The sequence below is a fragment of the Balaenoptera acutorostrata genome, chromosome 6 (assembly GCF_949987535.1).
Source record: "Balaenoptera acutorostrata chromosome 6, mBalAcu1.1, whole genome shotgun sequence".
NCBI classification, from domain to species: Eukaryota; Metazoa; Chordata; class Mammalia; order Artiodactyla; family Balaenopteridae; genus Balaenoptera; species Balaenoptera acutorostrata.
In genome coordinates this window covers 120,309,667-120,333,638 of record NC_080069.1, presented here as the reverse complement: position 1 = coordinate 120,333,638, position 23,972 = coordinate 120,309,667, and the positions used below count along the sequence as shown (strand labels likewise).

The 23,972-nt window shown below is 53.9% G+C and overlaps 1 protein-coding gene across 3 annotated transcripts; it reads right to left on the bottom strand.

Annotated features, from left to right (window-relative positions):
• Positions 1 to 279: 279 nt before the first annotated feature.
• AIF1L (allograft inflammatory factor 1 like) lies at positions 280 to 22,915 on the bottom strand. Of its 3 annotated transcripts, XM_057548982.1 has the most exons (6): positions 22,757 to 22,915; positions 22,504 to 22,565; positions 11,247 to 11,313; positions 8,717 to 8,758; positions 6,253 to 6,415; positions 280 to 3,068 (listed from the first exon to the last, which is right to left on the bottom strand). In XM_057548982.1, exons 1-6 carry the CDS (start codon positions 22,785 to 22,787, stop codon positions 2,981 to 2,983), a joined length of 453 nt encoding a protein of 150 aa, XP_057404965.1. In that variant the 5' UTR covers positions 22,788 to 22,915; the 3' UTR covers positions 280 to 2,980. The 3 variants fall into 3 exon arrangements, with proteins under 3 accessions (XP_057404965.1, XP_057404966.1, XP_028017800.1); XM_057548983.1 differs by lacking the exon at positions 22,504 to 22,565 and having other exon boundaries at positions 22,757 to 22,894; XM_028161999.2 differs by lacking the exons at positions 22,504 to 22,565; positions 22,757 to 22,915 and adding an exon at positions 14,287 to 14,307.
• Between the last annotated feature and the right edge of the window lie 1,057 nt (positions 22,916 to 23,972).

Below are 23,972 nucleotides of genomic sequence, written 5' to 3'. Positions count from 1 at the left end.
CTAGGACAGAGATTCTTAACTTGGAGCCCATGGGTCAGCTCCAGGAGCCGGGGGGGGGGGGGTGTATTCTGCCACTTACTGTTTGGTTTTCAGCAAACTGCTTATCTGCTCCAAGCCTGCTTCTCATTTATCAAACTAGGATTATATAATAGAACCTTACTCATGGGGTTGCTGTGAGGAGTAAAGGCACACAGGACACATTCAGTCGTGTCACTATATCAGCTAGCTCTTCTGAATTTGCTGACCCCGGAACCACCCCCAAAATACACCAGTCAAGACGTTGATAAGTTTGTTTTATTTCCAGTCCATTACCACACACACTCAACACGCACACGCACACACATACTGCATCCACTTGAACTTGCCCGACACTCCTTCCTTTTGAATGGCAGGGACAGAGCCATACTCGGCAGTCCCCAAGCTGCTGGTTACATTAGTTAGATTTGGTCTTTCAGAAAGAAGACAGCTGAACTTCTAGAAGCTGAGCCCTTAGCCAGAGAAGAGTCCTAGAGCTAATAGCCACAACCTGAAATACATGCAGACCACCCCCTCCCTTTCCAGGGATCACTCTTGAGACCCTTTCCTTCTGGAAGTTGAATTCCAAATGATGAAGGAGCTGGTAGAGTTTCCCAGGACACTCCCCATCCAATGAGAGAACTCTTTCCTGCCCTTTCTAGAAGCTGGGGACACACCCACTTGCTCTCCTCCCTTAAGGTTTCCTGCAGTCTTGTAAAGTGTGTATCCCGCTGAAATAAGCCTGGTTGGTTCTGTCCTCCTGTCTGAGTGAGGTACAGATACACTGACTATGATGGGTAGTCAAGGAAGGCATTACCTTGCTCAAAGGTCTCAGCCTGTCCCAGAAAGGAGAGGCAGTGGGAAGGGGTGGAGACAGGCAGTTGCTCACCTAAGGATCTCAGGGGGGGAAAAAAAGGCAGAGGAGGGAGTGGGGGTGAGATTTTACATTTACAGGGTGGAATGTTTTGCTGGGGTTTAAACTTCAACTAGGCTTATGCATCTGAAGTACCTTCTTAGGCTGAAGATCAGCCTGTCACGGCCAAGTAGTCTTGTTCCTGAACTGGTCGAGACCAGTGGATTAACCCAACCTGGCCGTTTCCCCATCCCTTACCTGCTCCACTCCCTCCAGGTGCTGTAAAGTCAGCTCCTTGGGCCCTTGATTACGGGTGAGAGGAGCCACAGGGAGCTCCCACGGGCTCCAGCGCCCCCCATAGCTCTCCGCTTCAGGTTTGCGAAGGCTTCTCCAAGACCCTTGCCCAGTGCTGGGCCCGGTTAGGCCCCCAGGATTGCCATGCAGTCACCTCATATCCTCCTCTTTCCTAACATTCATCGCCTGGGTCTGACTTCCCCACTAGACTCTAAATTCCATGAGTCTGTCCATTTCACTACTGGGTTCTTAGCTCTTGGCCCATAACAGGTGGTTAATAAACATGTTCAATCGATGAGTACATCTAAGTCCTGAGCGGGCAGGGGAAGGGACTCCAGAATACAGGTAGGGTCAAGGCTGGGGTCCCTGCTGATGCTACCTCGGAGGCACTGGGAAGGGTGAATCCTGGCCCAGGGCCTTGCCCAAGGGTTGACCTAAGAGACTGCCCCTCTCTGCCCCTTCCCTTGTTTTCATCACTGACTGAGGCAGCCCAGAGCAGAGATGAGGCATGGGCAGGGCATCTGAACACCTGGGCCCCAGTCCAGATCTTCCGTCTCCAGATTAACCCCTGACTTTGGGCAAGGCACTTAATCCCTGTGGGTCACCACAGTTTTCTCACCTGTGAACTGAGAGGCCTGGCCCAGCTAACCTACAGGATGGATCAGGGCTCTAAAACTCTAGTCCATAATAAAAAACACAGGTGATCCCAATCTAATCCCCAAGCTCAAGGTTTTGAGTGATTTGGAAACAGAATGATGAATTAGAGAGACATGGGACATGGCACATGTCAGGACAACGTGGGGGGACTTAAAGCTTATAATAGGTTGTCAATAAATACCTGTTGAATGACGGAGTGAGTGAATGAATGAATGAATGGTGTAAGGAAGGTGTGAAGGCAAATGGGGAAGCAGAGTCAGGTTTCAAGCAGATTGGGATCAGAAAGGCAACCTATTTCTCAGCTCCTGGCTTAACAGTGGTGCTGCCTCTCTGCCATGAGCGTTTAAGTCCTCATCCTCCTATCCTGTTGCCCTCAACATCCTCCCTAAAAGGTGGGACTAGACTGAGCTGAATCCCCTCCCCCAAGGCCCCTGGATCCCCTCTGCCTCTGAAGCCCCCAGCAAGGGTCAGGGGGAGCTGCACCCTTCCTCTGAGCTGCTTGTAAAGGTGTGGCCAGGGGGCAAGGCTAGAGGATTCCTCTGGAACCTTCTTGAAGGGCTCAAATTCCCAAGTCCCTCTCCTTCTCTCCTTCTGTCACCTCACTAAGGATAAGACGAAGTGTGGACTGAGAGGGGACCAGCTGGGGAGGTGGGACATTGCGTGGCCACATCCTGGCCCACCCAAGAGCACTGGAACTACAGAGCTGTCCGAGGATACCCTAATGAGCCCCTGCAGCCTTATCCCGACTCCAGGGTCTTCTGAAAGGGGCTGAGGGCCTCACCAGGGCCAGGGTACCAGGACTTAGCTCAAGTGACCTGGAAGGACGAACAGTACCACCTTCAAGTGCGGGAATCACAGGCTTCTGGTCTCCCTGTCCTGGCCCTGCCCCCTCTGGTTTTTGGTTTAATGTCAGCCCTTCTGCACAGGGAGGGGAGACGCAGGGAAAAAGAGAAGGAGGAGATCTGGACTCCCTAACCCAGAGCCCCTTTAAGGCAGATAACTTGTGCTATACAAAGAGATCACTGACTCTGCTGATGACAAAACAAACGCACAACGACCAAACAGAACAAATAAGACACATCGCAATGAGTCAAGAAGGGCAGTGAGATCAGGAGGGAGGAATAGGAGAGGGGAGGGCGGGGAAGGTCCAGGCAGGGGTCCTCAGGGCAGGCTGGCAATGTCTCTCTCTGGAGGGGGGCCAACTGGCTTGGGGCTGCTCTCGTTGGCTTTTCCTTCAAACATCATGACTCTGGTTCAGGAACAGAGGAAAAAAAAGAAAACACAAAACAGGATTAAGACTCCTTTCCTCGTCCAGGGAAAGATCATCCCAGCCCTCACGTCTGCAGGGTCCTCCACAGAATGCCCTTGCATCCACTCTCCAGTGAGATTTTCCCAGAAGCCCATGCGGCAACTCCACAGAGGGGGCTGCTAGTCCCATTTTACAGAGGAGAAAACGGAGACACAGGGGCAATGAGACTCGTCAGAGTCACACAGGCAGCCCGAGGCAGGACGACACTCACTCGAGACCTCGGACTTCTAGGTCCTGCGCCTTCCCCTGAGCACACTGCCTGGAGGAAGCAGAGCTCGGCTGGGCTGTGGCTCTGCTCAAAACCCCTTCAGATCTTCAAAAACCTCCCACTACTCTTGACAGTAAAATCTGGGCAGCAGAAGAGGATGGGGGTTCAAAGTATAGCCTCTAGAGGGAAACTGCCTGGATCTGAATCCCAGCCCTATTCCTTCCCAGCTGGTGACTCCTGCAAGACACTCAACCCCACAGACGCTCAATGTTTCCAACTGAAAGTGAGGATGCCAAAAGCGCTTGCATCCTGGAGCTGTTGCAAGTGACAGTGCCCTTCTCCCTCTGTACTTCCTCCCTGGGTGGGCTCCTTCAGTCCCCGGCTTTAAATCCCATCCAAAGTGTGATAGTTGGGCTTCCCTGGTGGCGCAGGGGTTAAGAACCTGCCTGCTAATGCAGGGGACATGGGTTCGAGCCCTGGTCCGGGAAGATCCCACATGCCGCGGAGCAGCTAAGCCCGTGCGCCACAACGACTGAGGCTGCGCTCTAGAGCCCGCGAGCCACAACTACTGAGCCCACGTGCCACAACTACTGAAGCCCACACGCCTAGAACCTGTGCTCTGAAACAAGAGAAGCCACCACAACGAGAAGCCCGCGCACCGCAACGAAGAGTAGCCCCCGCTCACCGCAGCTAGAGAAAGCCCACGTGCGGCAACGAAGACCCAACGCAGCCAATAAATAAATTAATTTAAAAATAAAATTAAAAAACAACAACAACAAAGTGTGATAGTCCACAACGGCTTACCTCTGAGCTCCAGATCTGCACAGCCAGCTCCCTCCTCAACCTCTCCCCTTGCGTGTCTAGGGGCTCTTCCAATTCAATACATCAAAACTGAGCTCAATTCCCACCTTCCCCCCCTGCTCTTTTCTCAAAGCAAACAGCACCATCACTCAGTTAACTCAGACCCCAGACCTTACAACCATCAGACTCCTTGTTTTCCTTTAAACCTGGAAACAACCCTTCTAGCTCTGCCTCCAAAATCACTCCCAACTCTGACAGCCCCGCCTCCACTACAGCCTCTCCAGGCGGAGAGACTCATTTCTGACTTGCACAAGTGCACAAGCCTCTTACCGGCCTGCCTGCTGCCACTCTTGTCCCCACCGCAGTCGGAGGGGGCCTTTTAAAAGTCAGCTTCTAGCTTAGAGTACTCCAATGGCATCCCTCCGCGGTAGTACAAAATGCTAAATCAACCGTGGCCTACAAAGCCCCACATCACCTGGCCCCTGCCCATCTCTGCAGACTCATCCTTCACTCACTGCACTCCAGGCACACTGGCCTCTGTGCTATTCCTTGAGCATAAAAGCACAGTTCTGCCACAGGGCCTCTGCACTTGTCGCTTCCTCTGCCTGGAATGCTTTCCCCTAGATATTCACATGGCTCATTTCTTCACATCTCCCTTGCGCAGAAGGTCAGATGTCACCTTCTCAATGAGATCGTCTCTGCCCACTATCCCGCCCCTCTCTAATCCTCTTGCCCACTTTATTTTTCTTTGTATTGCACTATTGCAATCTGGTGTTTTGGTCTTTTGTTTGTTTTTGTCTGTCTCTTTCCATTAGAATGTAAGCAATTCATGTGTCCCCAGCACCGAGCACAATTCCTGGCACATAGGTGGTGCTTAATAAATATTTGCTGAATGAATGAATGATAAATCTAAGGAGTCAATATGCGGACTAGATGTATCAAATTGGAAGTGCCCAATACATAGTAAATGCCCACTGAATCTTAGGTGTGGTTTTTAATAGCATCACCACTCTTATTGCTACCACCTGGCCTCTCGGGTGCAGCATGATCTGACCTGGATGGTTTTCCCACCACACCTCCTGCCCATCCCTCCCTACAATAAGCACTCCGACCAGACCAGCCTGAACCGTGGGCTTACCAGCAGGTCACCCCGCTTCCCCCTTTGTAAAATGAGACAGGTATATTTTACATTGGTACATTTGAAGAAGTTAATCTTACAGATACACACCACTATATATAAAATAGACAAACAACAAGGATTTACTGTGTAGCACAGGGAACTACATTCAGTATCTTGTAATAAGCTATAATGGAAAAGAATCTGAAAAAAACGTGCATATGTATAACTGAATCACTTTGCTGTACACCTGAAACTAACACAGTATCGTAAATCAACTATACTTCAATTTTTTTAAGAAAAAGTTAATCTTATCGCATAAAAGCCAAGTGAGTGTCCTTTACAGCTTGAACACATACCATGGGACTCTCCAAGGAATGTCTCTGCTGCTCTCCAGTGGGGAAGTACCCGCAAAATGTGATTTTGGCCACCATACACTAGGTGTTTGCCATCAGCCAGGTACTGGGCTAGACTCTTTATATGTATTATCTCATGAACCCTCAGGACAACACTTCATGCAAGATATTTATGACCATCTCTGTCTTATAGGTGAAGGAAAGTAATTTGCCCAAGGTCGTTTCAGTAGCAAGAAACAGCATCAAAGTTTGAACGATACCTCCCTTTAGAGCTGGTTTTTGACTCTGTTATGCTCACAACAACCCCATGGGGTGGTGGAGTCACCCTGCAAACAAGGAAGCTGAGGCTCAGAGGTTTCAGCAGTGCATTTATCATCGTTGTCACCATCACAGTTGGCCACTTACCGAGCACTGATTCTACCAGAGGTTCTGCTACAGGCTCATTTTGCCTGCAAGGTACATATTAACGTGACCATTTGACAAATAAGAAAATCACGTTCATCGAAATGAAGCATCTTGCCCAGCAGATCGCATAGTGAATTACCTCCTGGCTAGGGACTGGCTGAGGTGCCCGAGCCAGGAGCCACTCCACACACTATGACTCTGTCTCCAGAGGTCCCAGGAGAGGTGGGAGATACTCACAGCTTGAGGACCGCCGACCGTTTCCCCAACATCATGTTCACAAAGTCTCGGTAGGAGATGGTGTCGCTGACCCCGCCCGTCACCTCCGAGATCATCTTCTTCATCTCCAGGTGGGTCTTGGGGACCCCAAGCTTCTCCATCATCCTCTTTAAAGACATCAGGTCTGCCGGAGGAAAAGCAGAGCCGTTAAGTGGAGACAGGGGGCCGGGCTGAGTGGGGAAGCTCCCCTCTGGCACCCCCGTGCCCAGAACAAGCCCGGCAGGAGAGCCCATCCCTGGAGACTGAAGTCAACAGCTTTTCTCCTCCAGGGAGAATGAGCCCATCACATCTTCCCTGCTCTCTGCGGAGGCAGTATGGACTAGTGGTTAGGGACCTGGGCTTCTAAAGTCAGACAGACTTGGGTTGGAACCCAGCTCTGCTATTCTTGGCTGTGGGACCTGGGGCAAACTACTTAACCTCTCTGAGCCCCTACTCCCATCAGTGGTAAAATGGGTTGATGGGATCATCTGGAGTGAGGATGCACCAGAAGCACCTGGCACACAGCAGGTGCCCAGGAACAAAGCCTCTCTTCTTCATTCTGTTGTTCTCTCTGCTGCTGCCTGAGGTTCAGGTGACCGTGAGCCTGCTGTTCCAGCTACCCGGGAAGTCACGGCCCAGTGAGGTGGGGTCAGGGAGTCGGCCTGACCCAGGCATCAGGAGTTACTTTCCAGGGCGCGGTGGCAGCTTCTCCCCACCTGCCACTCCCACCCTGCGGTCCTGGGCTCCACCTCGCTGGAAGGGAGAGGATGCCAAGAATATCCCACAGAGCAGGAAAGCCAACAAAAGAACAAAATTCAAGAAAAACAAGGGAGGCACCAAAGTCACTACACTCTGAGGAGTTGCTGCCTCTGACCTCCTGGCTCCCAAGATCTGAGGCAATTTCCTTCAGATTGTTCCGTGAACAATGGGTCAGGTCAGCAAAGGACAGCGGGAGTGCGGGTGGGGCAGGGGGCCAATTTTAGGGTCAGGGGAGTAGTGGGCCAGCTCACCGGAGAGGCAGGGCTGGCACGACCGGTGCCAGACCCTTAGGTGCCAGGATGTCCAGGACATTTCAAAGAAAGCTGGGCAATGTTCTACAGGAAGAAGTGAAAGGTCTCCTACACGCTGCTGGCCAGACTCTAAATTGGCAAGACTCTTCTGGAAGGCAATTTGGCAAGATGCTTCAAAAGCCTTTGACCCAGAAGGTCTAATTCCTGAGATTTACTCTAAAGAATTAATCACCAATGTGGACAATGATTGATGTACAAAGACGTTCTTCACAGGATTATCAATAAGAGTTAAAACCAGACATCACTGAAATGGGTGATACTAAGGCATTGGCTGAATAAATTATAGTCTGTCCCCAAATGGAGTATCATGCAGCCATTAATTATATTTTTAAAAAAAAAGAATTATATGTCAAAATACTAACAATATATTGTAAAAAATTTTTAAAGGAGGTTTTAAAATGGTATCGAACAGTGTTTGTGATTAGAACAAAGAATGGAAGGATATAAACCAAAATCTTTATCACAGTTATTTCTGGGAGGTGGGATTGTGGTGATGTATTTTTGTCTTTGTGCTTTGCTGTGATTTCCAAAACGTTTTATGATGACAATGTATTCATTTGATAAACCCTCCCTTTTTTTTTTTAAGAAAAAAAGGGATAAAAATATTCAAAAAGGAGAAAAATGTGAGAAGACAGAGGAGGGGGAGAAACGCTGGAGGGAGAACCCACTCGGAAACCACAGGCTGGGATCTGGGACCTGGCTGCCACTTAATGACCACATGCCCCAAGCAAGTCCTTTCACCTTTCTGAGCCTCAGTTTCCTCATCTGTACGATGGGAACAATTAAAGCAGCCTTGACTGTGTCACAACACTACTGGTGAAGGTCAAGGTATGGTCATGAACATAAGCGCCATGGAAAAGGTGTTTGTCACCCCTAGCGCCTGGACGGCAGGACACAATAAAGGTCTGCTGGAAGAGAGGACCAATGTCCATGGAAGCCCCTTATCAACTGCAGGACAGTGTTCAAATGGAAGGACAGGCTTGGAGACAAAGGAAATGCCAACCCCCTGGGCCAGGGCAGCAACAGCCTGAGCATCTCCAGCCCTGGCCCGGGTGGCACCTCTATCCTGAGTCCCGGGAGCACCTGGGGTGGGAGGCTGGGGTGTGGGCAGGGAGCTGGGGTTGGGGGGAGGGAAGCAGTGGGGAGAGGAGTTTGGGGGGCAGGGGATCCAGGGTGAAAGGCAGACAAGTTCAAGGCCAGCTTGGCTGGCCTGGCCCATCGGGGAAGCTTCAGTCGGTGCTTGTCACCCTCAAAATAGAGCCCCAGGCCGCTCAGCCATGCAGGTGAGTCAGTGGGGTTCTCTGGACGCCCACACCCCCTACCCACGGAGCACTCTCCCCCACCCCACCCCCCGGCTCACCCAAGGCCTCACTCACCAATCTCGCCCTCATTGTTCAGGTCAAACTCCATGTACTTCTCTGGAAATCACAGAGCAAAAACTGGCATTAACTGGGAAGCAGGGTTGCCCCCTGCAGGGTCCCAGTGACTCCCTTGAGGGCAGTTGGCTGGGTCCCCAGGGTGCCCACACCATCCTCCTCACCCCACGTTGGGGTCTTGACACAAGTCCCGTCATTCCTCTGGGGAAAACCATTGTCTCTGGGAAAAGGGCTTGCCCACCTGCATCACTTGCTCACAGGCACCATGGAGAAAGGTGCCCGGGGGCCACTCTGACCCTGTACCAAGAAGGGCAGCGGCTTCCTCCCAGGTCCCCAGTGTGGGCTGGCTGCATCCGAATCGGCTGTAAAGTGACTGGAATAAATTCCCGGCCCTGGAGATGCAGATCCGCAGGATTTGGGAAGCAGATTTGGGAGGCAGAAATTGGTGTGTTTTCAGAGTATCTCAGGTGATTCAGATGGGCAGCTGGGTGTGAGAATCCCCAATTTAAGAAGTCCCTGTAGTTCTGAACTTTTGGTGGGAGGGTAATGGCTACCACTGAGAATCTGATGCTCTCTCTGGAGAAATGCCCGCGGACCTGCCCTTGACTACAAAGTGGCACATACAGTGCCCGGGGCACAGAGACCCTCCCCGCAAACCTCACCTACAGACTTTGAGTTAAACCTCCCTGATCAAGGGGTCAGAGCAACGAGCTTGGTGTCTCCTGACAAGGCAGTGGGTGCAAACAAGTCGTGTGGCCTTGGGTAGCCACAAGGTCTATTCCGCACCAGCAGCCAGCACGAGAAAGCCAAGGTGCTCCCAGTGACCCTTGAGCCCAGGCTTGCCACCCCTCTGCCTGGTATGTTCCTCCCAGGCATTCTCAGGGCCCCTCCTCATGCCTTCAGGGCCCCCCAGCCTTTTTAACTGGGCACTGTCAGTCGCCCCCGCAAAGCACCTGCTACCATCTGACACACTTTCTACTTCCTTGCTCTCTCTTCACCACCCCTCCCCCACTAGGACACGGGCTCCTTTGGCCAGGGGCCGTCTTGTGTGTTCTCCGTTGTGTACCCAGGCCCCAAATGGCCTGGTGCCTAGTAAGGCTCATTTGGAGATCAAATGAGTGAATGATTTGAAACCTCCGTAGTCCCTTTGCTTCCAAGGTAACCTCCTGTGGTCCCAGGATGGACCCTTATCCTACAGCCCAATGAGGACGAGGAGAATGGTCGTTAGACCCCTGGGACCTCTGTCCCTCCTCTCAGAGTCACCTCTGAAGAGTGACCCTATCGGTATCCAGAGAGAAGGGAAAGGACTGGCTGCTCCTCCTTTGCACTGGGAGGGGGAGGGGCAGAGGGATGGGGGAGGGGAACCAGCCCGGGGTGGGCGTGTCCTTGTTCTAGTTCTTTTTTCTTTTCTTTTCTTTTCTTCTCTTCTCTTTTTCTTTCTTTCCCTCTCTCTTTCTTTCTTTCTCTTCCTTCCTTCCTCCCTCCCTCCCTCTCTTCCTCCCTTCCTTCCTTCCCATGTAAAAAGCACCATTGTGTAACGGTCACAAGCAGGGGCTTTGGAGTGAGACCAATATGGGTACAAGCCCCAACTCTGCCATAGGTGAGCTGTGTGAGCCCAGGCAAATGACCCCACCTCTCTGAGCCTGAGTTTCTTCCTCTGTAAACTAAAGCTCGCACCATCTCCCTCCTGGCTGGATTGGGATGAGGCAGGAAGATCGCAACCCTGAACACAAGGTCAGCGCTCAACAGATGCTTAGCCATTGGTGTCCTGCCTAAGGATGGCTACGTGATACGCGGTCTGAGGAGCACCGGCAGGTTCCTTGCCCGGGAGCAGGGAGGACGTCCACGCTGCCAAGACTCTGGGGCGGCAGGGGGGACGCAGCCTGGAGGATGTGGGATGTGGTCCCCCAGCGCGCCCAGGGCTCCCGCAGTGCCAGTGCATCTCTCGGACAGGAAAGGTGGGTCTGTCCCACTCCTTATGTGCACAGCTCCTCTCCTTTCGAGCCGCTGGCTGAGAACCAAGCGCCAGGGCCCGGAACAGAAGGACCTTTATGCCGCCCCCTCCCCGCGCGGACTCCCGGGCCCTGTTTTCTTTTCATCCTGTGCTGCCGAGATTCAATGGGCAGAAACTCTGCCCCCTGCCCCACTGTGGTGACACAAACGTCCATTCTCCGCAGGGGCTCCCAAGATGCTCCACCGCGCAGGGGGAGAGACAAGGGCTGCTACAAAGAGCTGATTGTGTGCTGGGGCCCCGGGAGCGAGCAGGGCCTGGGCAGGGGCGGGCAGGAGCCAACCTGAGCCCTGCTGGGCAGCAGAAGGGAGGGAAGGGCAGGGCAGGCCGGGGCCCGCAGGCGAGGGGCGAGGGGGCTGTGCCCCCGGGCTGGGCACCCCGTCTCACAGCCCCCCTCGGGAAGAGGGGTATTGTGGATGCAACACGGGTGCAGCCTGGCCCTGTGGGTGAGGATTTGTATAAGGGGTGGAGGGGCCCACCCAGCTCTCCTGGGGGCGTGGGCAGCCAGCCCCAGCTCACCTTTAAAGGCTGCAAGTTTTTCCGGCAGGTTCTCTTCATCACTGTACTTCTGGTCACAGAGGAACTCCTACAGAGGAGAGAGGACATCACTGAGCAAGGGGTCAGCAGGCAGAACTCACCAACACACAGGCCCACTGCCCGTTGCCTCCTCTCCCGCCAGGTGGCTGGGCTTGGCCGTGCAGGGCAGTGTTAGCCCTGGCCTCCTGTCAACCCCCAGAGGCAGATCGGTACAATCCACCCCGAGGGTAGGAAGTTTGCTCAGCAGCTGGGGGTGGGGCCCAGAGGTTCCGCTGTAGAAGACTAAACACCTTCAGTCAACCTCTGAATTACGGGTGCAGGGACCTGGGCTTCCCCCTAGGGCACCCCGGCTCCAAGATCCATGAAGCCATGAGCAACCAAAGACAAGTGACTTGGCTCTGGCATTAACTTCTTAGGTATGTGACCCTGAGCAAACTGATCCCTCTTTGAATCTCTATTGCTTTATTTGCCAAATGGGTATAACTATCATAGCTTCTTCTTGCATGAGAATCCAAGGAGAGTGTATATATGAATCTTAGCAGCTCAATAAACAGCAACTGCTATATTATTATTATTATTAGTCTCTCTCTAGTCAGAAAATAACTGTCCATTGCTTGAGAGGTCACTTACCCTCTCACCTGTGTCCTCACCTGTAAAACAGGGCCCACCTTCCCCTCAGATGCTTGGAGAGACTCAAATGAGTCTTTTCAGAACCAGATGGAGCTGGGAGGAGATGGGAAGGGACTAACAACAGCCCCCAGAATGAAGCACTTACCCACATGGTCGCTCCGGATCTCCCAGTGGGCCCAAGAGGTAGCAACCATTATTACTCCCATTTTACAGATGAGGAAACTGAGGCTCACAGAGCCAGAACTTCAAGTCAGCTCTGTCTGACTTTAGAGCCTGCATCTATCTTTAACCCTGACAATTAAAGATGGGCAGTGAACAGGTATTCATCCGGCTTTAAAACAAAAAACTGATAATTAGCACTTGCTAGGCTGGGCGCAGTGGCCAGGTATCTTACTTGCCTTGCTGCTAATCTTTAAGCGTCCCTAGAACCTGCATTCAGACGAGGAAACAGAGGGTGTGTTCCCATCCTGGCACCAGAGTCCACAAATCCCCTCTACTTCCCTGGACCTTGCTTTCCTCATTGAGTCAACTGGACATGGCTGTGACTCCTTCGTTCCTTCAACAGTTTTTGAGGGACCACAGTATACACTGCTCTGTCCTAGGCATCCAGGGAGCGGGTGAGACCAAGGTGAATAAGACAAGGTCCTTATCCTAAAGGATAACTTTAGGATAAATTTAAATTTTATCCTAAAATTACAGGAAGTCTCTGTTTAAGATTATGTTAGGGACTTCCCTGGCGGTCCAGTGGTTAAGGCTGCACACCTCCTCTGCAGGGGACATGGGTTCGTTCCCTGGTCAGGGAACTAAGATCCTGCATGCCACGTGGCACGGCCAAAATAAATAAATAAATAAAATAAAATAAAATAAAACAAAACAAAATGATGTTAAATGTTATCTAGGTCTAACTAACACACAGTTTGAAGGCCCCTTCTGCCCCTCCCTAATCCAATTTCTTTTCCTTCCCAGAGGTAATCATTATGCTGAACTTGGGGTTTCTACCATTCTCTTGAATGTTTTTCCTATTATGACTAGGCCAACTACTATTGTAAAAAGACACCTTATAAGTTAATTTTGAGGGGTTTAAAAAAATTCTAATTCTAAATTTTGGAACATTCCATACAAATATGTACTTGTAGTTCAATAAATGATCTCTTAAATGAAAAAAAATTTATCTGGGTCAATCACTCAATATGTTTCTAAATTCCTGCCGTCATTTCCCACTAAATGATGACCAAGTCTGTACTTACATATCTCCTAGGACAGGGAACTCACTACCTCTCCAGTCACTGTAAATGGAATGTAGAATGGGAGAATGACAAGAACCTAAGTGAGGATAAAGCCCTCTGGGTTTGGATCCTCAGCCCCCTCCTTACTAGCTGTCAAATGGGCTCACGGGTACCCACCTCCTCAGGCACCTACCCCTCAATCGAGACAACCCACTGCGGGCAGTTAGCACCTGGCTCGAGCGTCCGTGCTCAGTAAACAATAGGTACAATTCCATGTGGGGTAGAATCTGATCCCTTCCAGGGTTCAAGTTCCTCCACACTAACTCAGCACCCTTTGACTGAGTGGAAGGAACCCCCCGCCAATGTGGCTTCCCTCGCTGGGTCAGGGGGCCTCTGATAGCCCCCTTGCTTTTGGCAGGCACTATGTTATCCCATTCAATCCTCACAGCCACTGTTACTTGATTTTACAGGTGAGAACAGGAGGACCAGAGAGCTAATAACATGTCCAGGGTCCCCAGGCCCTGGGGAAGCTCAGGGTTGGTTTGGAACCTGTGTCCATCAGACTCCAGGGCACATGCCTCCAGCAGTTGAGCAAGTGGAGGGCAGCTCCAGGGCCCATGGGGTCCAGCTGGCTCGGCCACAGCCTCACTCAGAGCCTCATTACCGTGTGCCACGCACAGCCCTGCCTGCACTTAGCTCCACGGAGCTGGAACCTTCCCCTGCAGCCTTGGGAGGCTGCCCTCCTGTCGGCTGGCTCTGTCTGTCCTTCCCTTCCTCTTGGCTTCCTCTCACAGGTCTTCTCCACTGAGGCCCCCACCCCCATTCTGTGACCAAAAGTAGGACAATTAACTCTTGTCTGTGACCCTGAGCAACCCAGGCACCTCCTGGGGTCACAGATCCCATATCTGTCCAACGGAGGTACAAATTGGCCAATGGTTCCCAGACTCTGGGGTAAAGCAGAAAGAAACATTTCCAAAAAAAAAAAAAAAAAAAGGTGGGGGAAGGTGCTAATATTGGGCTTCCAAGATTTTATTTTGCCAAGTAAAGACTTTAAATAATGACCATGGACTGTTGCCACGAGTTCAGAAAAGGATATTTCGTAAAAGTAGGAACTTCACAATCTCCGAATTTTTAAGTGGAACCCATTTAGCCTACGTTCAACTCACCACATTGTCCCTATGTTCTCTTCACTTCACCACATTAGGAACTGGAAAGCCTTCCTGGGGAGGCACAAGAACACAGGTAAGGCTCAACATCTGGGAACCTCTGGGGAAAGACCTGGGGGGGTCCTCCAAATTCTCAGGCTCTGGTTGACCAGAAATCCCGCACCAGCCTGGAGCCTGTCTGTAATATACACTGATCACCTCTAGGGATCCAGACAGATTGGGTTCGAGGGGTAGGACATGGTCCTGGGTCTTGGAGACAAATCAGACACAGACAAAGACAGACAAGAGCTCAGCCTAAACCGCAGGGTGCTTAATAGCCACACCCCTCCTTAGACCTGACCCCGGGACCATGCTCTCGGCAGCCCCAGGGCTTCCAGGATTATTGTCTTTTCGCTGATGAAGCTGGTTTTCTCCTTAACACCAATCACCATCTAACATGGTATTTCATTTTTGTCCCCAACTCCCCACCCCTCTCCACCAGGGTGGGTGCCTCAGCCACCCTGACCTCCCTTCTACGCCTCTCCCATGCCAGGCGTGCTCCCACCATGGGACCTTTGCTCCAGCTGTGTCCCCTGCCTGGAGCGCACATATCTGCATGTCACCTCCTTCAAGTCTTTACTCAACTGTCACCATCTCAATGAGGCCAGCCCCATCCACTCTGCCCACTGGAGTCCCCTCCTCCACTTCCAATCCACCTTAAGATAACACCTTTTATTCCATGATGAGTCATCTCCTAACACAATTTACAGTGTAACTGCTTATTAAGGGTGTTGTCCATTATCTGTCTCCCCCTGCTGGGTTCTACATAGTAGGTGCTCAATAAATATTTGCAGGAAGGGTCAATGAATTGAGACTCAGAAAGGATGAACAACTTGCTCATCAAGACAGCACAGCTCACAGGCGGCTGAGCTGGGATTAAGTTCCACAGCAGAGGCTGCTTGGGTTCCCTCCCTGCAGAGAGCTGGGGAGTAGAAGTGACCCAAGAAAGTGGGTGTTGGAAGGATGCTGAGAGGAGGCAGGTCCTTGGTCACAGGACACATCCAGGAGGATGTGTTTACTGTCTCTGCCCCACGGATGCCTAGCACCCGGCAGTGCCCAGCATACAGTAGGTGCTCAATAAACATTACTGAATGAATGGAGAAGACGGCCGTTCAGCCCAGAATGACTTTCTCCACTCTCAGCCCTGCAATGGAAAGGCAGCTTTGCAAATGCATGCGTATGTGTATGACAGAGGCTGGAGAGGCCTCAGAGATTGGAATCACATATTTCCTTAGAGCCAACAATGACAAATGCTTGAGCCACAGAGTGACCGGGGGTGGGAGAAGCAGCTGACCCGTTCACGTGTGGGTCGGCACCCCTCGCTGACCCAGGGCTTGGGGCAGCTGTGTGGACCAGGGGGCCGGGGAGGCAGGAAGGCGGGTGGCAGGAACAGGAGTTCCACTGGCTGGGCTGCCGGCTCCCACCCCACCTCCAAGCTTTGGATTCCTGGTTCCTGCTCATGCACAGCCCACAGCTTCCTCCCTCCAGGGGACCTCCCCCCATATCCTAGCTCAGCCTCGGGGCACAGCCATGCCCACTGGGCGGGTACCTTGTACCCACCCCACTCCAGCCTCCAGCCCCGCCCCGCCCTGCCCTAACTCTGGGCCCCCAGGCAGAGGAGATGGAGCTAGAAGTCACTCCAGATGTTTGGAAGAAAAACAAAAACAGAAACAAAAGGAGGGCAAACTGGAGCCAGAATGCCTAGGTCCAAGCATACTTAGTGCTGTGTGAAAATGACTTCATTTACCTGTGCCTCAGTATCCTCATCTGTAGGAAAGATAAAAATATTAACCACATAGGTTTGTCCTGAGAATTACAGTATGTAAGTAAACATATCTCAAGTGCTTAACACAGTGCCTGGCACTTAGTAAATGTTAAACAAATGTTAGCCATTTATTATTATTATCGGCTAAATCTATATACATTCAGTCCACTTACAACCCACAGCTCATCATCCAGACCATCATCGACTATTAAATAGATTAGGAAGGAAACCCCTCCCCTAACTTAGGCTGGCTATGGTCGCTCTTCCTCCTTTTTGGGTATTCCCATTTGACAGATGGGACAACTGAGGCCCAGAGAGGTTGCTCAACTTACTCAAGATCACAACGTTTTCACAATTCAAGGCCTATCTCCCTTCACCATCCCAGCTCCCTCCCTGCCCCAAACATGGCCTGGCCACAGGTTTCTGGGCAAAGAAAGTCAATACTGGGAGTTACCTTTCCTCTTGGGCAGCTACAGAAAGATGTTATTCCAGAGGCCAGGGAACCACTTTATAGCCCTCTAGGGGCATGGGGGTGTGTGCAGATGGTTTATTCTAGCCCCATCCCCTCTCCCACTCCAACCCACTGTCCCAAAAGACAAGTTTTTCAGGCTGTAGAAACTGCTGTCAGGGCCTCCAGGTATGAGGGATGCAGGGGTCCCCTGGGCTCTGAGAGTGGCAAGTCTAGAGGCCTCGGTGGCCTGGTCAGTCCCTGGCAAAGAACCAGGAAATGCAAGCAGGGAGGAGCCTGGGGTTGAAAACAGGAAGCTCTGAACCAGGCAGTCACTTCTCAAGCCAGTGTCCACAGGCCAGGCCCAGGGAGGCGGCAGAGCTGTTCCAACATCCACCCAGACACAGAACCCAGAAGGGACTCAGAGCATCCAGCTTGTTCTCTTTGTTCAACAGCTGGGGAAACTGAGGCCCAGAGGGCAAGGTCTTGATTAAACCATCCTTCCTCTAGGCAAGTACAGGGCGTGCAAGGCAGAGGGACGGGGCAGGGAGGTTGACTTGGGTTGCCGGGGTTCAAATCCCAGCTCCAGCACTTACTAGCTCTGTGGCCCTGGGCAACCTGCGTTACCACTCTGGGCCTTAGTTTCCTCATCTGCAAAATGGAATCATAAAGATAGAACCTCCTCACTGGGTTGGTGTAAAGATTAAATGAGCGAACTGCAAAGAAAGAGCCTGGCTCCTTGTATACTTACTAACGGTTAGCAATTATCATCGTGCATTTGGATCGCCCAAACTCAAGCCACACCAAGAGACAACTGTGAGCAGGGGAAGGGCAGAGAAGAGACCCACCCACAACTTTCTTTGTCCCCTACTGTGCCACGAAGTCCTCCTGGTGAGTCTTGACCCTCTGGTCATTCCTCCTCAAGGGCAAACTTTGCTTTGTCCTTGGATACCTGGCTGAACTGGCCGTGACTGGCCATCCACGGAGGACAGAGTGCACCCATCTCAGCCCTGAGGGACGGTGCCTGCCACTGCGCGGGCTCACTGCTACTTCTCTTGGCCATCTACAACCTCCGATGCACATTAGATGCACTCCCCCCACCCCCTGAGAGCCCCGTCCAAGTGCTCATGACCAGGAGGGGCTATTTCCCCAACCAGCAGAGGTTGGCAGCCCCTGCTGTGTCCTGGCCTCCCGACCTTTGCCACCTGCCCAACGCCCACCCTGACTTAACTCTCTTTCTGGGCTGGTACCTCTAGCACCTGCTCCTGGATGCTTGCTCCTGGCCCTCCAGGCTTGCCTTTATGAATTAGCCGCAGCAGAATTTTAGGGCTGGCAGATAGCACCATCTTGGAGGCCATCCAAGGGGCTGGTGGCTGAAGCCTTGGGAGAAAACCCCAAGGACAAGCGGCACGATGCCCGGCCGTGCGGCCTGGCTTCTGATGCAGCCCACAGGCTCTTAAAGGGCCAGGGCCAGGCCATAGATGCCCGGCCTGGTGCCTGGCGTGTAGCAGGAGCCTGTAACGTGCACCCACAAGGACAGCAGGCTCACATTCCGCACGGCACCTCTGGGGCCTCATCCGGACTCTGCGTCCTCGCCAATAGATGGGGCAGCTGGAGAAAACCACCCCCACTGACTACACAAATGAAGCAGACCCTGCAGAAATTCCATCTCCAGCTTCCTGCGACACGGCCACACCGAGGTCGAGACTGGTTGGACCTGCAGGGACACTGAATCCTCAGAGGCTCACGTGGCCCCTTATCACCATCTCCTTTATAATATATTAAGGAAGAACGAGAGAGACGGGTGCCCAGCGATGCCAGCTGGGCACATTCACCTGGGCAGGGTGGCACTGCCAGTACACAGGAAAAGAGACACACCTGTGCAGTGCCTGGGTCAGGTCTCAGAGGTCCCCCGCTGCTGGGGGAGGGGCTGGGGACAAGCCTCACCCCAGGCAGAGATACCCAGCCTGCCGTACCCAGTTCTTTCCAGCACAGGTGCCACGTGGGTTCTGAAATAACCATCAGGCACTGAAATGCTACAGGGAATGCTGAGTGCCCTTCATTCGACCCAGGACGGCTGAGAGGGCAGGACAGTAGCCAGAGATCCTTATCCACATAAGCAAGAGAGGCCTGTGTCACAGCGAGGCCACAGCCACCTGGTGGACAGGGGCCAGGGCGGGCCAGGGGCAGCGTCTGGAGACAGAATCCCGGCTGTGTCACTTCCTGGCTGGGTGACTTTGGGCGGGTGATTTCAGCTGGCTGAGTCTCTGTTTCCTCATCTGTAAAATGGGAGGCTTAGTAATCCTTGTCTCATGGGGATGTTTACAGACTCTTGCTGGGCATCTATCTAATCAAGTGTTCCATTGAGAGGAGTCAGTGAGATGACTTATGTCAAGTGCCAGGCCCGGAGCAAAGGCACCACTCATGCTATTTTGTTAAAGATCCTGGCCTCTGGCCGGTGCAAGCCACAGCTCTCACCATCCTCCAGGCTCCTCCTGCTCCATCCCAAGGCTAAGGGCACTCTGAGGGGCACCCACCCGGCCCCACAGCTTCCCTCTGTCCCTGTAGGAAGCTGGAGGGAATTTGTCCCGTTGCCATGTAAGGCCGGCTCTGGCTGGCCCAGGGTCACCTGCCATGCCATCAGGGCGCGGGGAATGTCAGCTATGTGGGGGAGTAGGAGGCGCGCGCTGGTCCGGCCCGCTCCAGTGGTGCAGAGCGCGCGCAGGCACACGCGCGAGCGTGTGCGCGCACACACACACAGCACGGAGGTGGGGTGGGCACACACAGAGGAGCCCCAATCAAGCTCAGAAATGGAGAGAAGAGGCTGGGTTCAAGTGTGGCTATTTAAACCCAGGCAATCTACTCAGGCCCTCTGACTCTCGTCTCCTGCAAAATGGGAACAGACACTCGCAGGGCAGGAGTGAGCATCCGACGAGATAATGTCTGAAGCATGCCTGGCACACGCCAAGTGCTCCGAAAATGAGAGCAAAATCTAGAGCGAAACCCCAAAAAAGTGCATTTTCATACAGTTCCACCAGGACCTTTAGGTCCACCCAAGTCCCCTTCTATTTTGACTCCTGAATCCCTTATAAGAACAATAGCCAAGACTGAGCTACCCCGCTGCCCTCTGGAAGCTGGCCCATCCCAGCGGGGAGAAAGGCCCCAGAGGAACTGTTGGCCCAGAGAAGCCTCCCGAGCTCACAGCCAGACTGGGCTCTGCCCCAGGCAGCAGTCACAGCGGTGCCCAAGCACATACAGTGAGTCATGAAGCCCCATCCATCACGCTTCCTGGCTTCCACGGGACCACTGGGGCAGCTGTTCAGCCCAGCCCCCCAGAAGGCCCCCTCCCGTGGGGCAGTGAAGCTGCACCCCAAAGGCAGGCAATCTGGACCGCCAATGCGGTTCCCTCCAGAATCCATCCACCCAAGGGAACTTCCACCATGGCCATGGCCGTGGGTGAAACCGACTCAGACCCTCAAACACAGCAACTCCCTGAAGAGTCTGCAAGGAGCTTCAGTCTGTTCATCTCCTCTGATCGTTGTAGGGACTTAGAGCAGAGCAGGGGTCTCTGCTCCCATTTCAGGCAGGGGAAGATAAGGTTCTGCCAGACAAAGGGGTCTGGTCCAGGCTGAGCAGCCAGTCTACCTCAGACCTTGCCCCTGGGTTTCCACTCCCGCACCTTTAAGTCCCAAACAAACCAATGATAGCGATCAAGACAGCAGCCAGCTCTCCTGTGTAGTTTACATAGATTATCTCAGCTGCAAAATCACAACAAACCTACTACCATCATCTCAAGTGGCTTGCCAAGGTCCCAGAGCACCCCCCTCTGCCCATGACTCTAAACTAGGGTGGGGCCACCCTGACCTGCTGTGGTGGGAAGCAGCTCAAGCTTCTGGTTTGTTCCTGGAGCCTCCTTCCTCCGGGAGCCCAGAGCCTGGGTCCCAGCAACCTGACAGTAGCCCGGGCTCACATGGTGGATCTCAGAATAGCATCCAGTCAGGGAAAGGTCGCTAGACTGGAAGCTCTGCCACTGGCTTCGGTGTGGCCTTGGCCAGCTGCTTGCCCTCTCTGGGCGTTGGGGTCCCGAGGTGGTTGGACACAGCCCCCTCTTGTTCACCTTCCCCAATCTCAGCGCTGTCCAGACCAGCCCCTGAGAGCCACAGCCCCTCCCCTTCCTGAGCCAAGCCAGTACACCTCCCAAAACAGCCCTGTGGCCTCACCTCCACACCCCACCTAATCCCCCCATCCCCCCCAAGGGCAGGGTTGGCATGGAAAGTCCCACACACTCTCAGCTCCTCTGGTCTGTCCAACTACAATCTCCTCTCCCCCATCTCCAGCTGTCTCTGGCTCGGGGTCCTCTGGCTGTGGGTGGATTCAACTGGCTTGGAACCCAGCCGGCTGAGTGGCCCAGGGGGCTGTATGAGGTCAGGGTTCCAGGCTCCTGTCCAGAGGGCAAAAGCAGCCAAGACCAAGGCTGAGCTGGCTGCAGAGTCAACTGTGGGGGGGCCCAGCAGCCTGGACCCCGAGAGCCCCAGCCACACGTCCAGGCTCCCTTTCAGCTGTGCTCAAGATGGCACTAAGAGGCCAGATGAGGATGGTGATGCGGAGGCCAGAGTTTACCTGGAGGGACCCTGGGGTCCCCAGAACCCTCCATGGGATTCCTGCGGCCAGTGGAATGAAACCAGGTAGGCTGCCTAGCTCTAGGCAGTCCAAGGAAATCAAGGAGGGAATAAAGACGGCAAGCCCCTGGCGAGAGTTATGCTACAACCGTGCTGCAGCCCGTGGACCCACCTCCACATGGATTCCACCAGGACCCTGCTGACCCTCACCAGCTTTCCACTTTGGGACTCTGAGCTGGGTGCCCAGGAGCCCGGGGGAGCCTGCAGGGGAAACGTCCAGCCTTGTTTCAGTGGGCATGATTCTGCAACCAGTGAGAAGGAAACCTGGAGACATCCTCCTCAAGAAGTAATCCTAGTACCATCCATGGAGGTCTTCTCTTGTGCCAGATGCTGGACCAATCACGTTACATGCCTTCCCTCATGGAGCCCTTACGGTGACCCCGGCTCTGTGATGAGAGGTCCTTGTTGGGGACCACAGAGCTGGTACCTAATGGAGACCAGATCTGAGCCCAGGTCTTGCTGTGCTGCCTTTGAGTTTCGGCCAATCCAGGCAGGCCCTAACAGTTTTCCTTATCTTCTAGAATTTAAATGGTGTTTAAGCAAAGGTCTAAAACGTCCCATTGTGTGCCTGGCAACAGCCGGAAGGATTTCTTTTTAGAAATCCACTAGGATCAGGATGAAAAGCACCAAGTCTCTAAGGCAACCTTTCCTAAAAGCCTGAGTGAGAAGGAGTTGTGTGTGTGTGTGTGTTGGGGTGGGGGGTGGGGCGGGGGGTCGGGCGGGGGGGCGGTGGGAGGCAGGAGGCCAACCTTTTTTGGGTGGAGAGAGCACGGGCCTGTGAATCTGGAGCCCAGGGTTCTAACTGCAGCCTGACCCAGACTTGCTGTGCAATCTAGGTTCAGCCACCTCGCCTCTCTGAGCCTCTCTTCCTTCCCTCGCTGTAAAAGTGGGAATTACTCGAGACATCAGGGGTCCCTTCCAGCGCCAACTCCCTGCAGCTGGTCCCAGGCCGGCTCCTGGGGAGCCCGGGGACGGTGGGCCGGGCTGGCATCAGAGCTCCTGGGAGGGCCCTACCTCCCTAGTCTATGAGTAACAACTTGCAACCCGAGACCAGAGGGCGGTGGACGGGGTGGAGGGGGACCTACCTGGAGGCACAGGGAAGGGGCTGGAGGAAAGAAATCGGGGGAAGCCCGGGTGAAGGAGAGGAAGGGGGCTTGATTTTGCGGCAGGCACAGCCGCGCAGACGGAGGTGGGACCCGCGGAGCGCTGGGAGCTTTAGGGCCGACTCGCAAGCTGCCCTCGGAGGCGGCGGGGCTGGAAAAGAGAAGGCGGCGGCGCGCGCTTACCCGGTTGATCTCGGCCAGCCTCCTCTCCTGCCGGGCTTTGAGCAAACCGAACGCTTTCCCTCCTGGAGGAGACAAAGAGGCGGCCGGGGAAGCGGGGGTCTCCCCCGGGCCGCGCGCCCTCGGCCCGCGCCCGCTTCCCGCGCGCGGCAGACCCCACCGACCGCCCCGTGCGCACAGGTGGCGGGCGGGGGACACCGGGTGTGGGCAGGGGCGCGGGACAGCGTGGGGACAGCGTGGGGACAGCGGCGCCTACCTTGGAACCTGTTGCTGAGCGCGACCGACATGGTGAGCACCGGGCTTCCGCCGGCTCGGGGCTTCGCGACCGCGGCGAGGACGAGGAGGAGGGGCGGGCGCCTGGTCCGAGCTCGCGCGGCGTGTGGCGGCGGAACCGCGGGGCGGAGGGATGGCGCGGGCGGCCGGACACTCCCCTCCCTCCCACCCCTCCCGGCCCGCCTCCCCTCTCCTCCCCTCCCCGCCGCCCGGCATCAAAGCGGCTATTATGCTGGACGCCGAGCCCGCCGCCGGCCCCTCTGCTGGAGGACGCGGAAAATGCACGGCGCGGGGGCCGCCCGTGAGCACCTCCCTCTCCGCTCCTGCAGGAACCTCGACCAGTCCCTTCCCGCTCCGGGCCGCGGTTTCCCCTTAAACAGACCGTGGACGACCTTAGTACGCGCTTCGTGGGATGGCTGTAAGGATCAAATGCGGGTCCCAGCTGCCGGGAGCTGTAACGTGCCTTTGGCCTTTTGCGCAGCACGCACTTTTGGAAGGGAGGCCTAGGTTCCCAAACTTTACTCTGAACTCTTGAAAGATGAACAAACTTTTAGTTTGTTGAGAAATTGCATAATGACAAAGTGCCTCTAGGGTATCAGTGACACTTGAAATCAATTAGAACGAATTAGTGTTTCGTTAATAAAACCTTTTTCTTGAGCACTCACCGGGCACCAGGCACTTTGCCAGATCAACCCAGGATATATGTGTTACATCATTTAATTCTCAAACCTCTACGAAATAGGACTCGGCATTTCCATTTTACAGAGAAGTCAGAAAGGTGAAGCCTGGAGTACAGGTCCACCAGGATGATAAACCAAGCCTCTAACTCCTGGAATAGTGGGGCTCGGGAACTGGGGACTTGTCCAAATCAGGACGTTTCTGAGAATGAGAGGCGGCACTCCTAACAATTATGCTGGGGTCGCAGGCACAGATGGGGACTCTCTTGGGCAAACAGCACACCTGGTCACCAGTAATGTGTACCTACTCACCCACCCCCCACCAACCCACCCACAGGTACACTGAGTGGGTCCCTGGGGATTGGATCCAGGAAGTCCCCTTCCCACAGACTTGCCTCCATCCTGACCCCTAGGATTGGGATCCTGGGACCAGCTGGTTCTCTTTTTTTCTGTAGCTGCCCCTGGGGAGGGAAGTGGCCAGGCTGTCCCAAGGGAGAAGGGTACACAGAATGGGACGGCCCA